Below are 19,436 nucleotides of genomic sequence, written 5' to 3' on the forward strand. Positions count from 1 at the left end.
CTCTATTCCCATCCTATTCATGTATTTGTCAAGATGCCCCTTAAACATCACTACCATCCCTGCTTCCACCACCTCCTCCGGCAAAGAGTTCCAGGCACCTGTGGAAAAGATTTGCCTCACACATCTCCTCTAAACCTTGCCCCTCGCACCTTAAATCTATGCCCCCTAGTAATTGACCCCTCTACCCTGGGAAAAAGTCTCTGACTATCCATTCTGTCTATGCCCCTCATAATTTTGTAGACCTCTATCAGGTTGCCCCTCAATCTCCTTCATTCCAGTGAGAACAAACCAAGTTTATTCAACCTCTCCTCATAGCTAATGCCCTCCATACCAGGCAACATCCTGGTAAATCTCTTCTGCACCCTCTCTAAAGCCGCCACATCCTTCAGGTAGTGTGGCGACCAGAATTGAATACTATACTCCCAAGTGTGGCCTAACTAAGGTTCTATACAGCTGCAACATGACTTACCAATTTTTATACTCAATGCCCCGGCCAATGAAGGCTAGCATGCCGTATGCCTTCTTGACTACTTTCTCCACCTGTGTTGCCCCTTTCAGTGACCTGTGGACCTGTACACATAGATCTCTCTGACTGTCAATACTCTTGAGGGTTCTACCATTCACTGTACATGCCCTACCTGTCTTAGACCTTCCAAAATGCATCACCTCACATTTGTCCGAATTAAACTCCATCTGCCATCTTGCCATCCAGGTCTCCAAACGATCTAAATCATGCTGTATCCTCTGACAGTCCTCATCGCTATCTGCAATTCCACCAATTTTTGTGTCGTCCGCAAACTTACTAATCAGACCAGTTACATTTTCCTCCAAATAATTTATATATACTACGAACAGCAAAGGTCCCAGCACTGATCCCTGCGGAACGCCACACGTCACAGCCTTCCAATCAGAAAAGCACCCTTCCATCGCTACTCTCTGCCTTCTATGACCTAACCAGTTCTGAATCCATCTCGCAGCTCACCTCTGATCCTGTGTGACTTCATTTTTTGTACCAGTCTGCCATGAGGGACCTTGTCAAAGGCCTTACTGAAGTCCATATAGACAACATCCACTGCCCTACCTGCATTAATCATCTTTGTGACCTCTTTGAAAAACTCTATCAAGTTAGTGAGACGCAACCTCCCCTTCACAAAACCATGCTGCCTCTCGCTATAATACGACCCCTTGCTTCCAAATGGGAGTAGATCCTGTCTCAAAGAATTCTCTCCAGTAATTTCCCTACCACTGACGTAAGGCTCACTGACCTGTACTTCCCTGGATTATCCTTGCTACCCTTCTTAAACAAAGGAACAACATTGGCTATTCTCCAGTCCTCCGGGACATCACCTGAAAACAGTGAGGATCCAAAGATTTCTGTCAAAGCCTCAGCAATTTCCTCTCTTGCCTCCTTCAGAATTCTGGGGTAGATCCCATCAGGCCCTGGGGACTTTTCCACCTTTATATTTTTTAAGACGCCCAACAACTCGTCTTTTTGAATCTCAATGTGATCCAGGCTATCTACACACCCTTCGCCAGACTCAACATCCATCAATTCCTTCTCTTTGGTGAAAATACTGATGCAAAGTATTCATTTAGTACCTCACCCATTTCCTCTGGCTCCACACATAGATCCCCTCGCCTATCCTTCAATGGGCCAACCCTTTCCCTGGCTACCCTCTTGTTTTTTATGTACGTGTAAAAAGCCATGGGATTTTCCTTAACCCTATTTGCCAATTACATTTCGTGACCCCTTCTAGCCATCCTGATTTCTTGCTTAAGTTCCTTCCTACTTTCCTTATATTTCACACAGACTTTCGTCTGTTCCCAGCCTTCTAGCCCTGACAAATGCATCCTTTTTCTTTTTGACGAGGCCTACAATATCCCTCGTTATCCAAGGATTGTGAAATTTGCCATATTTATCCTTCTTCCTCACAGGAATGATAGTTCGCCACACTGACTTAGAATGTTCCAGGTTTGATAATGATCATCGCTGAATTAGCCGATCTTAGATAGGGTGGTGGTAGTAATAATGCTGCAAATAATCTGAACCCCATGAAGAAGGGATGGTCAATATTGGCAGTCATTTTTGCTCTTGATTGTTAATCAATTGGCCAATGTTAGAAAAGTATGCTGTGTGAATGTTGGGTGTGGATTTCAGCAAGCTTGGCTCTCCCTGTCCTCTCCTTTGGTGGGGATACTTGAGAAGCGCCACTAACTATGAAAATTTATTGCAAAAATGGATTAGAAAATTCAGTTTGAGAATGAGGAACTGAATCAGACAGAATTTCCGATCTTAAAGAAATTTTGTTCCTTCCCCTCAAGTTGTTCCCAAAATTTGGAACTGCGTTCATTAATCCACCCCATGTATACTGTCAGTATATATAGTTGACTCTTAAATGCCCTCTGCAGTGGCCTAGCAAGCCACTCAGTTGTAAGAAATCAACACAAAAAAGTTGCAGTTCAAGAAGGGAGTCTGCGACAGGAGCAGTGTCTCAAATCCAGTTGTCCAAAAACCGGACATTTTAGTAAGCTTCCATGCATCAATTTTAGTTCAACAGGTTTGTTACAAACACTAGCTTTCGGAGCACTGCTCCTTCCTCAGGAAAGCTCTGAAAGCTAGTGTTTGTAACAAACCTGTTGGACTTTAACCTGGTGTTGTAAGACTTCTTACTTTATTTTTTTAAAATAATTTTTATTGGAATCTTTTACAGAACATATAAAAATATAACAACAAGTATAGCAAAAAGCAGTAATATGCAACTAACAGCCCCATAACACCCACAATTCCCCCCATACCGTAACATCACATGTATCACACTCTTTCCCCCCCCCCCAAAAAAAAACAAGAGAACTTAACCATAAATTAAAATTAGATAAATCAAATTTTAATAAAATAAACCAACATAATCAACGTCCCCCCCCCCCCCCCCCCCCCCCCCCCCCCGGGTTGCTGCTGCTACTGTCCCAGTACCCTATCGTTGAGCCAGAAAGTCGAGGAAAGGTTGCCACCGTTTAAAGAACCCTTGCACCGATCCTCTCGGGGCGAATTTATCCGTCTCAAGCTTAATGAAGCCCGCCATGTCATTGATCCAGGTCTCCACGCTTGGGGGCCTCGCGTCCTTCCACTGTAGCAAAATCCTTCGCCGGGCTACTAGGGACGCAAAGGCCAGCACACCGGCCTCTTTTGCCTCCTGCACTCCCGGCTCTACCCCAACCCCAAAGATCGCGAGTCCCCATCCTGGCTTGACCCTGGATCCCACCACCCTTGACACCGTCCTCGCCACCCCCTTCCAGAACTCCTCCAATGCCGGGCATGCCCAGAACATATGGGCATGGTTCGCTGGATTTCCCGAGCACCTGGCACACCTATCTTCACCCCCAAAGAACCTACTCATCCTCGTCCCAGTCATGTGGGCCCTATGCAGCACCTTGAATTGGATGAGGCTAAGCCGCGCACACGAGGAGGAAGAATTTACCCTCTCCAGGGCATCAGCCCATGTCCCGTCTTCGATCTGTTCCCCCAGTTCCCCCTCCCACTTCGTTTTCAGCTCCTCTACTGACGCCTCTTCCACCTCCTGCATAAGCTTGTAGATATCGGATATCTTCCCCTCCCCGACCCAGACCCCCGAGAGCACCCTGTCACTCACCCCCTTCGCGGGGAGCGCAGGGAATCCCTCCACCTGCCGTCTAGCAAATGCCTTTACCTGCAGATATCTAAACATGTTTCCCGGCGGGAGCCCAAATTTCTCCACCAACTCCCCCAGGCTCGCAAACCTTCCGTCGATAACAGGTCCTTCAGCTGTCTAATGCCCGCTCTATACCATCCCCGAAATCCCCCATCCATGTTCCCCGGGACGAACCTATGGTTCCCCCTTAACGGAGCCTCCATCGAGCCCCCCACTTCTCCCGTATGTCGCCTCCACTGCCCCCAAATCTTGAGGGTAGCCGCCACCACCGGACTCGTGGTATACCTCGTGGGAGGGAGCGGCCACGGCGCCGTTACCAGGGCCCCCAGGCTTGTATCCCCACAGGACGCTCTCTCCATCCATTTCCATGCTGCCCCCTCCCCCTCCATCACCCACTTACGCACCATCAACACGTTGGCCGCCCAGTAGTACCCCGAGAGGTTGGGCAACGCCAGCCCCCCCCCCCATCCCTACTCCGCTCCAAGAAGACCCTCTTCACCCTCGGGGTGCCATGCGCCCAAACAAATCCCATGATGCTGCTGGTCACCCTTTTAAAAAAGGCCCTAGGGATAAAGATGGGCAAGCACTGGAAGAGGAACAAGAACCTCGGGAGAACCGTCATTTTGACGGATTGCACTCTGCCCGCCAGCGATAGCGGCAACCATGTCCCACCTTTAAATTCCTCCTCCATCTGTTCCACTAGTCTGGTGAAGTTAAGCTTATGAAGAGCCCCCCAACTCCTGGCCACCTGCACCCACAGGTACCTGAAACTCTTCACTGCCCTCCTGAAGGGGAGCCTCCCAATTCCCTCCTCCTGATCTCCCGGGTGCACTACAAATACCTCGCTCTTTCCTAAGTTCAGCTTATAGCCCGAGAAGCCCCCAAATTCCGCTAACAGTTCCATCACCCCCGGCATTCCCCCCTCTGGGTCCGCCACATATAACAGCAGGTCGTCCGCATACAGCGATACCCGGTGCCCCCCCCCCCCCCCCCCCCCCCCCCCCCCCCCCCCCCCCCCCGCACCAGACCCCTCCACTTCCCTGACTCCCTCAACGCCATGGCCAGCGGTTCAATCGCCAGTGCAAAGAGCAGGGGGGACAGGGGACACCCCTGCCTGGTCCCACGATAAAGCCTAAAATACTCCGATCTCCTTCCATTTGTGACTACACTCGCCATCGGCGCCGCGTAAAGCAGCCTCACCCATTTGATGAATCCCTCCCCAAATCCAAACCTCTCCAGCACCTCCCACAGGTACCCCCACTCAACTCTATCAAACGCCTTCTCTGCATCCAGCGCCACCACTATCTCCGCCTCCCCCTCCACTGCCGGCATCATGATAACATTGAGCAGTCTCCGCACATTCGTGTTGAGCTGCCGCCCCTTGACAAACCCTGTCTGATCTTCATGAATTACCTCTGGCACACAATCCTCTATCCTGGTAGCCAGGATCTTCGTCAGCAACTTAGCGTCTACGTTAAGGAGTGAGATAGGCCTATATGATCCGCACTGCAAGGGGTCCTTATCCCGTTTTAGGATCAAAGAGATCAGTGCCTGCGACATCGTCGGGGGCAAAGCCCCCCCTCCCACGCCTCATTGAAAGTTCGCACCAGCAGGGGACCCACCAGGTCCGCATATTTTTTGTAAAATTCTGCCGGGAACCCGTCCAGCCCCGGGGCTTTACCTGACTGCATTTGCCCGATCCCCCTGACTAGCTCCTCCATCTCTATCGGCGCCCCCAGCCCCTCTACCAGCCTCTCTTGAACCCTTGGGAAACATAGCCTGTTCATGAAGCTCTCCATCCCCTCTCTCCCCCTCGGAGGTTCCGACCGGTACAATCCCTCGTAAAAGTCCCTAAAGACCCCGTTAACTTCTGTCCCCTTCTGCACTACATTTCCACCCCCATCCTTCACTCCCCCAATTTCCCTAGCCGCATCTCGCCTACGGAGCTGATGCGCCAACATCCTGCTCGCCTTCTCTCCATACTCATATACCGCGCCCTGCGCCCTCCTCCACTGTGTCTCCTCCACCTTTCTGGTGGTCAACAAGTCAAAATTGGCCTGCAACCTGCGCCGTTCTCCCAGCAACCCTTCCTCCGGTGCCTCCGCATATCTCCTGTCCACCTCCAGAAGCTCTCCCACCAGTCTCTCCCTCTCCTTCCCCTCCCTCCTTTCCCTGTGGGCCCGGATGGAGATCAGCTCCCCCCGGATCACTGCTTTCAGAGCCTCCCAGACCATCCCCACCTGGACCTCCCCCGTATCATTGGTATCCAGATACCCCTCAATGCTTCTCCGAACCCTCTTACACACCACCTCCTCCACCAGCATCCCCACATCCAGGCGCCAGAGCGGGCGCTGGTCCCGTGCCTCCCCCATCTCCAGATCAATCCAGTGCGGGGCATGGTCCGAAATCGCTATGGTCGAATACTCGGCATCCTGCACCCTCGGGATCAATCCCCTGCTCAGGACAAAAAAGTCTATCCAGGAATAAACCCTATGGACGTGAGAGAAAAAGGAATACTCCCGCGCTCTCGGTCTCCCAAACCTCCAGGGATCCACCCCTCCCATCTGGTCCATGTATCCCCTCAGCACTTTGGCCGCCTCCGGTCTCCTACCCGTCCTTGAACTGGACCGGTCCAGTGTGGGATCCAGCACTGTGTTAAAATCTCCCCCCATGATCAGGCCCCCTGCCTCCAGGCCCGGGATGCGGCCCAACAATCGCCTCATGAAGCCAGCATCATCCCAATTCGGGGCATATACGTTCACCAGCACCACCTTCTCTCCCTGCAGCCTACCCCTCACCATGATATATCTGCCCTCCTTGTCCGACACCACCTCAGCCGCCTCGAACGCCACCCTCTTCCCCACTAGAATCGCCACCCCCCGGTTCTTCGCATCCAATCCTGAATGATAAACCTGCCCCACCCACCCCTTCCTCAGACGGACCTGGTCCGCCACCTTCAGGTGGGTCTCCTGGAGCATAGCCACGTCCGCCTTCAACCCCCTTAGATGGGAGACCACCCTGGTTCTCTTAACCGGCCCGTTCAGCCCCCTCACGTTCCACGTAATCAGCCGGATCAGAGGGCAACCCGCCCCCCTCCCCTGCCGACTAGCCATAGCTTGGCAGATGTTCGCCCCAGGCCAGCACACCCCGCTCGACCCGTTCCCCATGGCGATAGCGCCTCTCCTCTTCCCCCCGGCCCCCATCGGCTCCTTCCTAGTCGTTCCAGCAGCAACCCGGTATCCCCCCCCCCCCCCCCCCCCCAAGGCTAGGACCCCTCCTAGCCACGACGCACCCTCCATGGTACTTCCGTGAGTCAGCTGACTTCTTCTGACCCCGGCAGCTCCCGCCAAAACCTATCCCCTCCCGGCTTGGGGTCATCCCCCTCTTGCCACACCTCCTTGGCATTGCTGCAGCGCGGGAAAAAAGACCCGTAGAGGCCCCGCCCCCATCGCAAGCTCCACCCCCCTGTCCCGCAGCGCGGGAAACCAGAGGAAAGCCCGCGCTTTCACACTGCCACACCCCACCCTTCTGACGCAGTTCCCCAAAATCCAGTTTCCCCTCAATCCCCAGCCCCGTACAGAAGAGAACATATAGAACACAAACCCCCAACACTCCCCACCTACCCCACAACCATACCCAACAGACAAACCCACCCGTAAACAGAGCAAAAAGAAAACCAGCATACATAACACACATGTCGAAGTTGAAACAGTTGGAACAAAACAGCCACAGCGGAAACAACGCCGGCCAAAGTATGTCCCCAGGCCCTAGTTCAAGTCCAGCTTCTCTGCCTGTACAAAGGCCCACGCCTCCTCCGGGGACTCGAAGTAATGGTGCCGGTCCTTGTATGTCACCCACAGGCGCGCAGGCTGCAGCATTCCAAACCTGATCTGCTTAGCATGAAGCACCGCCTTCGTCCGGTTGAATCCGACCCGCCGCTTAGCCACTTCCGCACTCCAGTCCTGGTAGATCCTCACTACCGAATTCTCCCATTTACTGCTCCTCTCTTTCTTGGCCCAGCGCAGCACACACTCCCGGTCACTGAATCGGTGGAACCGCACCAGCACCGCCCTCGGGGGCTCACCTGCCTTGTACCTCCTGGCCATCACTCTGTGCGCTCCCTCGAGCTCCAGGGGCAAATGGAAGGACCCCGCTCCCATCAACGAGCTCAACATCGTGGTCACATACGCTGGGAGATCCGACCCCTCCGCCAGGCCCAGGATCCTCAGATTCTTTCGCCTCGTGCGAACGTCCAGCTCCTCCAAGCGGTCCTGCCACTTTTTATGAAGTGCCTCGTGCAACTCTACTTTCCCAACGAGGACCACGGCCTCCTCCTCTCTTTCAACGGCCTGCTGCTGCAACTCCCGAATAGACTCCTCCTGTGCCGCCTGGGACCCAAGCAGCTTGGTCGTAGTTGCATTCATGGAGTCCAGCAGCTCAGCCTTCAGCTCAGCAAAACAACGTAGGAGCGAGGCCTGTTGCTCCTGCGCCCACTTCCACCAGTCCTCGGGTGTTGCGCCGGCCGCCATTTTGTTTTTCTTCCCCCGTTTTTTTTGGGGCGTTTCTGCAGCCTTTTTCACCATATAGTGTGGGGCAAGTTCTTCCAGGCATCTTCCCCCACCGGGATACGTAGCAACAGCACTGTTTGGGGCCCTCAAAACGGCCCAAAAGTCCTTAAATAGCGGGAGCGCCGGACGCCATTTTGTATTTCCCCCCCGTTTTTTTGGGGGCGTTACTGCAGCCTTTTTCACCAGATAATGTGGGGCAAGTTCTTCCAGGCACCTTCCCCCACCAGGATGCGTAGAAACAGCGCCGTTTGGGGCCCTCAAAACGGCCCAAAAGTCCCTAAATAGCAGGAGTGCCGGCCGCCATTTTGTTTTTCTTCCCCCGTTTCTTTGGGGGAGTTACTGCAGCCTTTTTCTTCTTCCCACTCCAGGTGAGCACCATATAGTGTGGGGCAAGTTCTTCCAGGCACCTTCCCCCACCGGGATGCGTAGAAACAGCTCCGTTTGGGGCCCTCAAAACGGCCCAAAAGTCCCTAAATAGCGGGAGCTGCCGAACGTGCGGCTTAGCTCCGCATAGCCGCAACCGGAAGTCCCGTAAGACTTCTTACTGTGCTCACCCCAGTCCAACGCCGGCATCTCCACATCAATTTTAGTTGTCATTAGCTGAGTAAAACAACTTATCAGGCCAATTCGGACAGCTGCTTTGGTATGGTGGTGAGCTGGACTAGTTATCTGCTTCATGCGCCATTTTTTACCCCCACTCCAAGTGGTCCAAGTACTGTTGACCCCACCCAATCCAGCTTACATACCTCTACTTTGAATTCAGCACAGCCTTGTTACTTAATTTTAAAAAAATCCTTTCCCTATTATATATATTTTTCAGACTTTAACAAAAATAAACGTAATCACTTGATTTCACGTGTCTCCTATTAATTAAGTTAAAGTTCCAATATTCTTTCCTCCAAAAACATTAAGATCTAAAATCTGAGAAGGACTCGATCCTTATTTAGAGACATTGCACCTATACCCCTACCACAAAAAGATAATTAGAGATGGACAATAAATGTCATCCTTAAATGAACAAAATGTTTTAAAGTAGTGGCATAGGTAGGTCTCATCTTGCCATTGTGTTTGCTTTGGGGAAGTCGGGGGGGGGGGGGTTTAGCACACTGGGCTAAATCGCTGGCTTTTAAAGCAGACCAAGGCAGGCCAGCAGCACGGTTCAATTCCCGTACCAGCCTCCCCGAACAGGCGCCAGAATGTGGCGACTAGGGACTTTTCTCAGTAACTTCATTGAAGACTACTCATGACAATAAGTGATTTTCATTTTCATTCATTTCATTTATAGTTTCTTCCTCTATTGGATGCGCATGTCCCTTGTACTACAGAATGCAGCTGAAGATTTGCCTTGGATTGATGGCTTAACAATCCTTTAATTTGGAATATTTGTTGGTGAAGATTGTATCATAGTGACCAATGCTCAGGCTTGGCAGGGGAGTTGGAACAAGAACCTGAGATACAGAGATTGTAAGCACTGTTAACAGTTGTTTCACTGAAGGTTTTTTCAAGACAAGGATCCTTTCTTTAATGGTTGTATTAAGCTGTGCCATGGCAGAATTCCTACATTGTACCCATTGCAGGTGATCTTGTTCTTCTGTCATGCACAAATCTCTCTCACCCATCAGAAGAACAATAATGTTATTGTGTTTTTGTTAAATTGATTGGAAAATACTGTTAATTTGTAGCACTGCATTTACAGAATATTGTTAAATGCTGTAGTTCTACTCCTGTGTTACTCATGAGTGACAGGAGAAGTTAATTGAACGGGTTACGTTCTATCCAACGTTTTGATGTATCTTGAACTGGTGCCTCGATCAACAAAATTTGTTTCAGACTGACAGCCAGAGAGCCGTTGATGTCCTCACATGCATTTTGTGTGGTTGTAACTAAATTGTGTAATTCCCTTTTTCATAACCTGAAAATGGAAAAAATTAAAATTGCTTATTGTCACGAGTAGGCTTCAATGAAGTTACTGTGAAAAGCCCCTAGTCGCCACATTCTGGCGCCTGTCCGGGGAGGCTGGTAGCCCCATTGCAACAAAGTGATTTTTACACATCGTATACCACTCAGCTGTTGTTCAGTTTAAAATTGTGAAATCCAAAGTCCAAGTTTTCCAACTTGTATGTCAGCCTGTGCTGTGGGTGTCCATTTTAATTGTTGATGTCCCAAGGGTGAAAGTACAGTTGCTAACCTGATGCACAACACAGGCATGATACAAACTTGGAAAATCTGTTTTTATTAAACTTAAAAAAAAAAGAAGTTCATTTAAGGGACATTTTAGAGTGGCCAATCCACCTACCCTGAGCATCGTGTTTTGTGGGGGTGAGACCCACGCAGACACGGGGGGGAATGTGCAAACTTCACACGGACACAGACCTGGGACCGAGATCAAACCTGGTCCTCGGCATCATGCCAACCACTGCGACACCATAACACCTGGAAAATGTTAATTCACAACCGCAACAAATATAAATTTGCAATTTGCTTATTCATATTTTTACTGACACTAACTTTGCCATTTTTTGGACATGGTCTTCATTAGATGCTTTGTCACTGACATCTGTTCAAATATATAGATAAGCATTACGCAGGAGGAATCAGTCCATGGACTAGGAAAAAAAATTGAAGTCGAATAATTCTATGATTTTAGCAGCAACTAATATAATTGTCTTCCCTGTGCTTCTGTCGCAGCTGTTATACCGGAGCAGGATGTTGTTGAAGCTCCTGCGGTGTTGAACGAGGAACATACGCATCAGGAAATAAAAGGGCAGAAAGTACTGGCAACACCAGCTGTCCGTAGACTCGCCATGGAGAACAATGTACGTTTTGAGACAATCTCTTGATGGTCTGGTTTTTGTTTGTCTAACATTCTCCCATTATCAGCCACTAAAAAGCTGATTCACATCTGTGTCTGCAATAAAAAGACACACTTGTTTTTGAAAGGTATTCCTGTTTCTAGGAAACGACAAAAAGAAAAGTTTTTGATTTAAGGTATATTGAGCATACAATGTTGTTTGCTGTCAGTGCTCTTCTTTGTAGAAGAAAAATGACCCTATGGAAATATGTTAGCTTATTGCAAACGTTGCCATGGAGCTGAAAGATTTTAAATGCTGCAGTGTCAGTGTTTGAGAAGATACCGCACTTAGAACAGATCCAAACAATAGTGTTTAGGTTCTTATTCAAAGAGTCCGGTTTATCTGATTTTTGTTTGAGGTGTTTTTGTACTGTAATCAAGGTGATTTACAGGTTATCATTGTTCACTTACAGTTCTCACTGCCATTAAATCTCCTGGCTTCATTTAGATTCCATTGAATGTTGACGGTTTCTTGGTGTTTCATTGCAGCCTGAGTTGTGGTTCAGCCTCGCTTCGTTAGCACAGAAAATTCTGGAAACATACATCAAGTCGGTCACAATCTCTAAAGGAAATGATATTGCAGCTGTGTACTCTTCTCATGTAGAATACACACACTAAATGGCATAGAATCATAGAGTAGTACAACATTCAGCCCATCAAACCTTTGCATTTTAAAGAGTTATTCCATTAGACCCATTTCCCCACCCTTTCCCCATATCTGGGCAATTCTTTCTCCATTGAGAATTTATCCAATTCATTTTGAAGGTTACTCTTGAATTTTTAACCACCACTCTTATCAAGCAGTCTATTCCAAATCTTACCCACTCTTTGCTTTATGTCACCTCTGCTTCTTTGGTCAATCATTTCAAATCTGCCCTCTGGTTATTGATCCTCCAGCCATTGGAAACTTTTTCAAGATTTTATACATCTCTATCAAATTTCTTATTAACCATCTCTGCACTAGGGAGAATTACGCCACCTTCTCCGGTCTATCGATGTGGCTGTAGTTTCTGTACACATATAGCCATTTGAGTAAATCTTTTCTGCACCTCTCAACACCTTCACGGGTGTCCAGAATTGAACATAATACTCCAGTTGGGGCCAAGCTACAGTTTTATGTAGATTTAGATAACTCTCTGGATCTTGTACTCCTTGTCTCTATTTATAAAGCCTGGGATCCCATATGCTTTGTTAACCTGTCCTGCACACTCAAAGATTTGTGCACAAACTGCTCAAAATGTCTGCCTTTACACCGATCCTCTTTAAAGTTATATTTCGCATTTATTGTCTCTCCTCATTCTTCCCACCAAAGTTTATCACATCACACATTGCAGTGTTGATTTCCATCTGTTAATATATTCACCCTGCTACCAGGGCAGGTCAAAGGTTAGGAATTCTACAGCGAGTAACTCGCCTCCTGACGCCCCCAAAGCCTGTCCACCATCTACAAGACACAAGTCGGGAGTGTAATGCAATACTCTCCACGTACTGGATGAGTGCAGCTCCAACAACACTCAAGAAGCTCAACATCATCCAGGACGAAGCAGCCCGCTTCATTGCTCCCCCTTCCACAAACATTCACACCCTCCGCGACCGACGAACAGTGACATCAGTGTGTACCATCTACAAGACGCATTGCAGTAACTCATCAAGGTTCCTTAGACAGCACCTTCCAAACCCGCGACCACTACCATCTAGAAAGACAAGAGCGGCAGATGCCTGGGAACCCCACCACCTGGAGGTTCCCCTCCCAAGTCACTCACCACCCTGACTTGGAAATATATTGCCGCTCCTTCACTGTCACTGGGCAACATCCTGGAACACCCTCCCTAACAGCACTGTGGGTGTACCTACACATAGGACTGCAGCGGTTCAGGGATGGGCAATAAATGCTGGCCAAACCAGTGATGCCTACATCCCGTAAATTAATTTTTTTTTAAAATTACACCAGCCTGCCTTGTGTTCCATTGAAGTCTGTTACTATCTTTGTTTTTGTCTAATCATAGCATATTTAAATGCAACATCATCCCAAATAACAGCTTAGTTTTCACATCTACTAAGATGGCATTCAGCTCTACCTCACTTCACTGTTGCTAAATTGTCAAACTGCTGGTATGACATCCATACTGCACAAGCAGATGCTTCCTGCAATTAAATATTGGGATGACTGAAACCACCATCTTCGGTCCCTGGTACAAACTCCATTCCCTAGTTACCAACGCCACCCCACTCTGGCAACTGACCAAGAATAATTCAGTCTGGGGCAGCACGGTGGCGCAGTGGTTAGCACTGCTGCCTCATGGCGCCGAGGTCCCAGGTTCGATCCCGGCCCTGGGTCACTGTGCGTGTGGAGTTTGCACATTCTCCCTGTGTTTGCGTGGGTTTCTCCCCCACAACCCAAAGATGTGCAGGGTAGGTGGATTGGCCAAATTGTCCTTTAATTGGAAGAAATGAATTGGGTACTCTAAATTTATGTTATAAAAAAGAATAAATGAGTCTGACTGTTTATTGCCTAGATGTTGTATTTGACTCGAGAGGTGAACTTCTGAACATATTTCCATGCCACTACTAAGATTACCTATTTCCACCTCTGTACCATCACCCAATTCCACTCCTGTCTCAACACATTTGTGGCTGAAGCCCTCATCCATGTCTTTGCTACCTTGTGATTTTACTATTCCAGCACACTTTTGGCTGGCTTCTCACATTCTGTCAACTTGAAGGAAGTCCTCCAAAACTCTGCTATCCGTGTCCTTTGTCACACCATGTTGGGCCTATCACGCCATGTGCTCCCTGACCTACGTTGGCTTCTGGCCAAGCAACTTTTGATTTTAAAATTTTCGACCTTGCTTTCAAATCCCTCCATGTCTTCGTCCATCCCTATCTCTGCACCATCCTCCAATCCCACAGCCCTTTAAGATATCTGTCCTCAAATGCAAGTCTCATGAGCAGCCCAATTTGAATTGCTCCATCACTGGTGACTTTCAGCTGTCTGTGCTCTAAGCTGTGGAAAGCCCTTTTATAGCCTCTACCTCACTACCCTTCGATCTTTTTCCTCTTTTTTTTAAAAATAAATATTTTTATTCTCCGTTTTCACATTTTCTTCAGAATTTACACCCCACCAACAAACAGTAAATGGTAACGAATACAATGTCAATCTTCTTATTAATAACAACGATCCCATCCTCCCACCACCGCAAACAATGGCCCACCTGACAATATAAGCATGAAATAAAACAAACCCTCCCAAGTTGGAAAAAAAGAAAAAGGAATCCGGAATCGCCTATGGTCACCATTGACACGTATAGTCAATATATACATGTCCCCGAAAGAGTACCATGAATGACACCCATGAATTGTAGACACCCCACAGTCCCCCAGACTCCTCCCCTCCACTTCCTCTTGTAAACTCCTCCCCCAACCTCGGTTCCTTCCCCCAACTTTTCACCCCGGCTAGACTCACTGAAACCTGTTCTACCAGGCTTCGATAACCGCAGCCCCTCACCCCACCTCACTCCCGTTCACTGGCCGGCTTAAACCAGCCAGCATGGAGGCCCCCGCCCAGGTCTCCTTCCCCCTTGCCTGGTCCCATGAAAACCAAGAAATCTCCTTTAGCACACAACCTCAACATACACACCCAAGCCCCAAAGAACCATCATTGCAAGTGAAAGTCTCATCTCTTACCTTGTCCAAATATATACAGCGTCGACTCATTTAGTACATACACCAACACGCAGTGAAAAAATAAAGTTACATGAGGCTACATCGGTACACCATTTCTCAATTCTGCCACAGTCCTGCCTTCGCAAACTCCTCCGCTGCTTCCGCCATCCCAAAATAAAAGTCCTTGGATTTGTAGAACACCCTCAACTTAGCTGGATATACAATGCCGCACTGCACCTTGCTGATGTACAGTGCCTTCTTCACCTGGCTGAAGGCAGCCCGCCTCCTCGTCTGCTCCACCGTAAAGTCCTGGTATATACGTATACCAGCTCCAGCCCACTGCACCACCTGCTTCTGCTTTGCCCAGCACAGGACTTTCTCCTTCATGCTATACCTACGGAAACACAGAGTTACTACTCTTGGTGGCTCACTTGCCTTTGGTATGGGCCTCCACGACCGATGGGCCTTCCACCCCTTCGGGCAGACCCACAATTCTAGTATTCTGTCGCCTAGATCTGTTTTCCAGGTCCTCCATTTTGGCTCGCAGACCCTTGTTGGTCTCTATCACCTTCCGCAACTCCTCCCCCATCGAGGTGAGTTGATCACTGTGCTGCGATAATGCCTCTTCCACTTCCTTCAGTGTCTCACCTTGCTCCCGCATCTCCGCCACTGCGCTTGATACCGCCGCCCTCACTGGGGCAATCGCCTTTTCCACCAGCACTTTCAACACCGCCCCCATCTCCTTCTTCACATCCATCTGTTTTGTGAACTGTTTTTCAAATTCCACAGCCATCACCGTGGTCATTTCTTCTGCTGTGAGCGACGCGGCCTCCCCTGGTGCTCCAGCCTCTGCTTTCCTTACAGTTCCTGCGCTGACTTTTTTGCTCCCCGATGGACTTCCATTAACCCCCTTTTTCACGGCTATTTTTCTCCCAAACTTAGACATTTCTCCTCCCTGTGCCTTCTTACAGCCTTTTCAGCCTCCGTTGCCCCCGGAACCGGGCGTTAAAACTCCGAAATTCCTATTTCCGAGCGGGAGCCCTCCAGTGCGCGGCTGCCTCCCGCCACCATCACCGGAAGTCCCACGGTTTACCTCTTTTAACACTTGCCCCTTTTGCCCAAATATTGTCTTGCATAACTCTGTGTCCAATTTTGTTTTCAAACACTCTTGTGTAGCACCTTGGGATGATTTATTTTGTTGAAAGTGCTATATAAATATAAGTAGTTGTTGTTTACTGTTTACTACTTCCAGGTTTTGTCATCAGCAAATTATGCCCTGTATCCTTACCATTAACACATGGCTAAACACCAGTGGTCCTCGTACTAAACCTTAACTCTAATCTGAGAAACAGCCATTCACAACAATCTTTTGTTTTCCGTCCCTTAGCCAGTTTTGTTTCCATGCTTTTCTTTTTTTTTTTTTAATTTAGAGTACCCTATCTCTTTTTTCCAATTAAGGCGCAATTTAGCGTGGCCAGTCCACCTACCCTGCACATCTTTGGGTGATAGGGATGAGACCCACACAGACATGGGAGAATGTGCAAACTCCACACGGACAGTGGCCCAGGGCCAGGATTGAACCCGGGTCCTCTGTGCTACCCACTGCACCATCGTGCCGCCCCCATTTTGTTTCCATGCTAACAATGCCTGAACTATCTCATGGGCTTCAATTTTTATTTTATTTTTTAAAATTTAGAGTACCCAATTCATTTTTTCTAATTAAGGGGCAATTTAGTGTGGCCAATCCACCTACGCTGCACATCTTTGGGTTGTGGGTGCGAAACCCACGCAAACACGGGGAGAATGTACAAACTCCACACGGACAGTGACCCAGAGCCGGGATTGAACCTGGGACCTCGGCGCCGTGAGGCGGCAGCGCTAACTCACTGCGCCACCGTGCTGCCCATGGGCTTCAATTTTGATACCAAGCCTAATATATGACAATTTATCAAGCACCTACCCAAAGTCTGTATAAAAAAATATCAACTGCTTGCTCTCTTCCACCGTCTCCTGTAACTCATCATGAAAACATAATCAAGTTTATCAAAAGCAATTTGCTCTTAAATCCTTGTTGGTTTTCCTTTCCTTTTCCAAGTGGCTGTTATTTTATTTCTTGCAAAGCTTCTCCACGAGCAAAGTTAAAATTAACTGGCCTGTAGTTGCTAGATTTATCCCTCCTTGTGCATAAAATTTACAGTCCTCCAATTCTTGACGCCACCCGTGTATCCAGGAAAGATTGGAGAATTATGGCCAGCACCTCTGCAATTTCTATTCTTGCTTTCCTTAACAAACTGGAATGCATGGGATGGAGCACCATCAAACTTGTGTCCCTCCTCTCTGTTACTGTTAGAACACCACCGACTAATCATACAGCTTAATCACAAATATTTAATACATTATTTTCTTTAATCAGATAAAGCTGAGTGAAGTGGTTGGGACTGGAAAAGATGAACGAATCCTCAAAGAAGATATACTAAACTACTTGGCTAAACAAACCGGGGCTATTTTGCCACCATCACCTGAGATAAGTCCGCCTCCACCGGAACCGGTTCTATCTAAGCCTAAAGGGATACTATCTGTTTCTAAACCAAAAACTCCAATTTTGGAGTTTACTGACAAAGATAGAACTGAACCAGTTAAAGGTATCATGTTTGTGAATATTGCAAATTTTACATAAAGTTTAATTATGATTTAAAAAAAGTGAATGATCTTGATTGGTGCAGTGACACAATACATTGGAATACTAGTTTACTATGTCACAAAATGCACAAAATGAATAAGTATCCACAATTATCTGTATGGGGACTTCTCAATCTCAACACTGCTAATACTCAAAAGCCGCAATTGACAATCTGCTTGCGAGTTCCTTCTCCTTCCCATTTCTTCTGGGTAGAAAGATTAGAAGGTAAACTGTCACAAGCTGCTGTGGCAAGTTTACAAGCAGCCAGTTCCAGAACAATGAGGTATACTCTCTGCAGAGTAGTGGGCCGGCATAGGCAAATTGTTAGAACATGAAGGGCAGAAGATGCAAGATACTTTCAAAGATTCTGTTTAGCTGAAGACTAAATCATGTAAATCAACCTCAGCCCTGAAAATTTGCAAATGTGCCAGTTATGTAAAGTTTTTTCGAGTAAACCTATAATATATGAAGAACTAAGTTAATGGAATTATGAAACTTTTAAATATTCTGTATGTGAATATATGCAAAGCATAATAGTTTAGACACTTTTTGACCACAGGGATCCAGAAGGCTATGGTAAAAACCATGTCTGCTGCTCTGAAAATTCCTCATTTTGGCTACAGTGAAGAAGTGAATTTAACCCGTCTTGTGAAGCTACGGAAAGAGCTCAAAGCTGTGACTGAAGAACGCGGGATCAAGCTCTCTTACATGCCATTCTTTCTGAAGGTAGGAAGAACAAAAATAATTCTGAACTTTGACTTTTTGGTCAAACTGAAAATTACATGTTAAACTTGTTCAAAAATGTCATTTAAATTGGATGTTGCAAAGTTGTGTTTTAATCCACAGTGTGCGACAATTTAATGAAAGTCTTCTGTCATTATTGCTGAATAGCCACAAGATGCACTTCATTTGGCAAAAATAGGTCTTATTTTTCTTTGATTTCTTTATATTTGCTTTCGCTTTTTTTGTTTCTGTTATTTAAAGGCTTTCAATCCATCCATCAAGAGTTGCTGCTCCTACATATGCTTGCTAGCTGTATATATTTCCTGAGGCATTGCCTACGGTTGAGAATAGGTTGAGAATGGGTTAGGTCGCCACAGCAATTTACAATGATAAACTTTGACAGTAAACCATGATCAACATATTCCCCTTAATAGCATGAGCAATTTCACATAAGATTTACAACTTTGTCAATTCTAACATGGTTAAAGTGTAAAGTTATTAGTAATAATGTTTGTGCTGTCTGCACAGAGATACTTCAGTCAAACAGTTTTAAACCTTTATAGTGATGGGTGAATTGGGGCAGCTGACTTTTCTTTAGGCCTTTAATGGACAAAAATGAAAAGAACGTTCTTATGAAGTACGAACCATTTCACTTATCTATTTTCTAAAAAAAATGCTGGTTTGTAAAATTTAAGGAAGTGTAATGATGTATTGATTTTTTTTTTTAATGCTTGATTTCAATAGGCAGCATCATTGGGTTTGCTACAGCATCCTATCCTAAATTCTTCATTGGATGAGAACTGCCAGTTTATAACTTATAAGGTAAGGTCATTATATAACTACAGCACATGAAGTTTAAAAATGATTATTAAGAAGAACAGTAGGTTTATTTTGTTTATTAAGAAGCCTTAAATAGTTTCCGTGATTGCTGAATATAAATGATTACTGCTTTTACATCTATTACTCAGTTGGATTAATATCACAAGATTTGGTTCAGAACAAAAAATATGCATCTAAAGAAACTGGAATTTCCTCTGAACAACATCTGCTGAATTAAATTGCAGGCTCACATCTGTATGTACTTTTTCGATATGTTCCTTGTATTGCTTTGTTACACAAAAGAACAGTTACTTGTAAGTGTAGAACAGCAATGGGAAACAATTCAAAGGTTCAATGCTGTACTTGGTCAACTTCATCTGTATTCAGACATGCGGCATTCACAGAGAAGAACAAATTGTGATAATTTTTGAATCAGATAACATATC

General features: G+C 47.1%; 1 protein-coding gene across 2 annotated transcripts in view; it reads left to right on the top strand.

The window, feature by feature from the left end:
- Positions 1 to 19,436, top strand: part of dbt (dihydrolipoamide branched chain transacylase E2) — a 71,445-nt gene that overhangs the window by 36,909 nt on the left and 15,100 nt on the right. For both annotated transcript variants that reach the window (XM_038794762.1, XM_038794763.1), the window contains exons 5-8: positions 10,943 to 11,070; positions 17,182 to 17,410; positions 18,008 to 18,174; positions 18,916 to 18,993. In XM_038794762.1, coding sequence (XP_038650690.1) covers positions 10,943 to 11,070; positions 17,182 to 17,410; positions 18,008 to 18,174; positions 18,916 to 18,993 — 602 coding nt within the window. The remainder of the gene's footprint in view (positions 1 to 10,942; positions 11,071 to 17,181; positions 17,411 to 18,007; positions 18,175 to 18,915; positions 18,994 to 19,436) is intronic.

The sequence above is a fragment of the Scyliorhinus canicula genome, chromosome 4, assembly GCF_902713615.1.
Source record: "Scyliorhinus canicula chromosome 4, sScyCan1.1, whole genome shotgun sequence".
NCBI classification, from domain to species: Eukaryota; Metazoa; Chordata; class Chondrichthyes; order Carcharhiniformes; family Scyliorhinidae; genus Scyliorhinus; species Scyliorhinus canicula.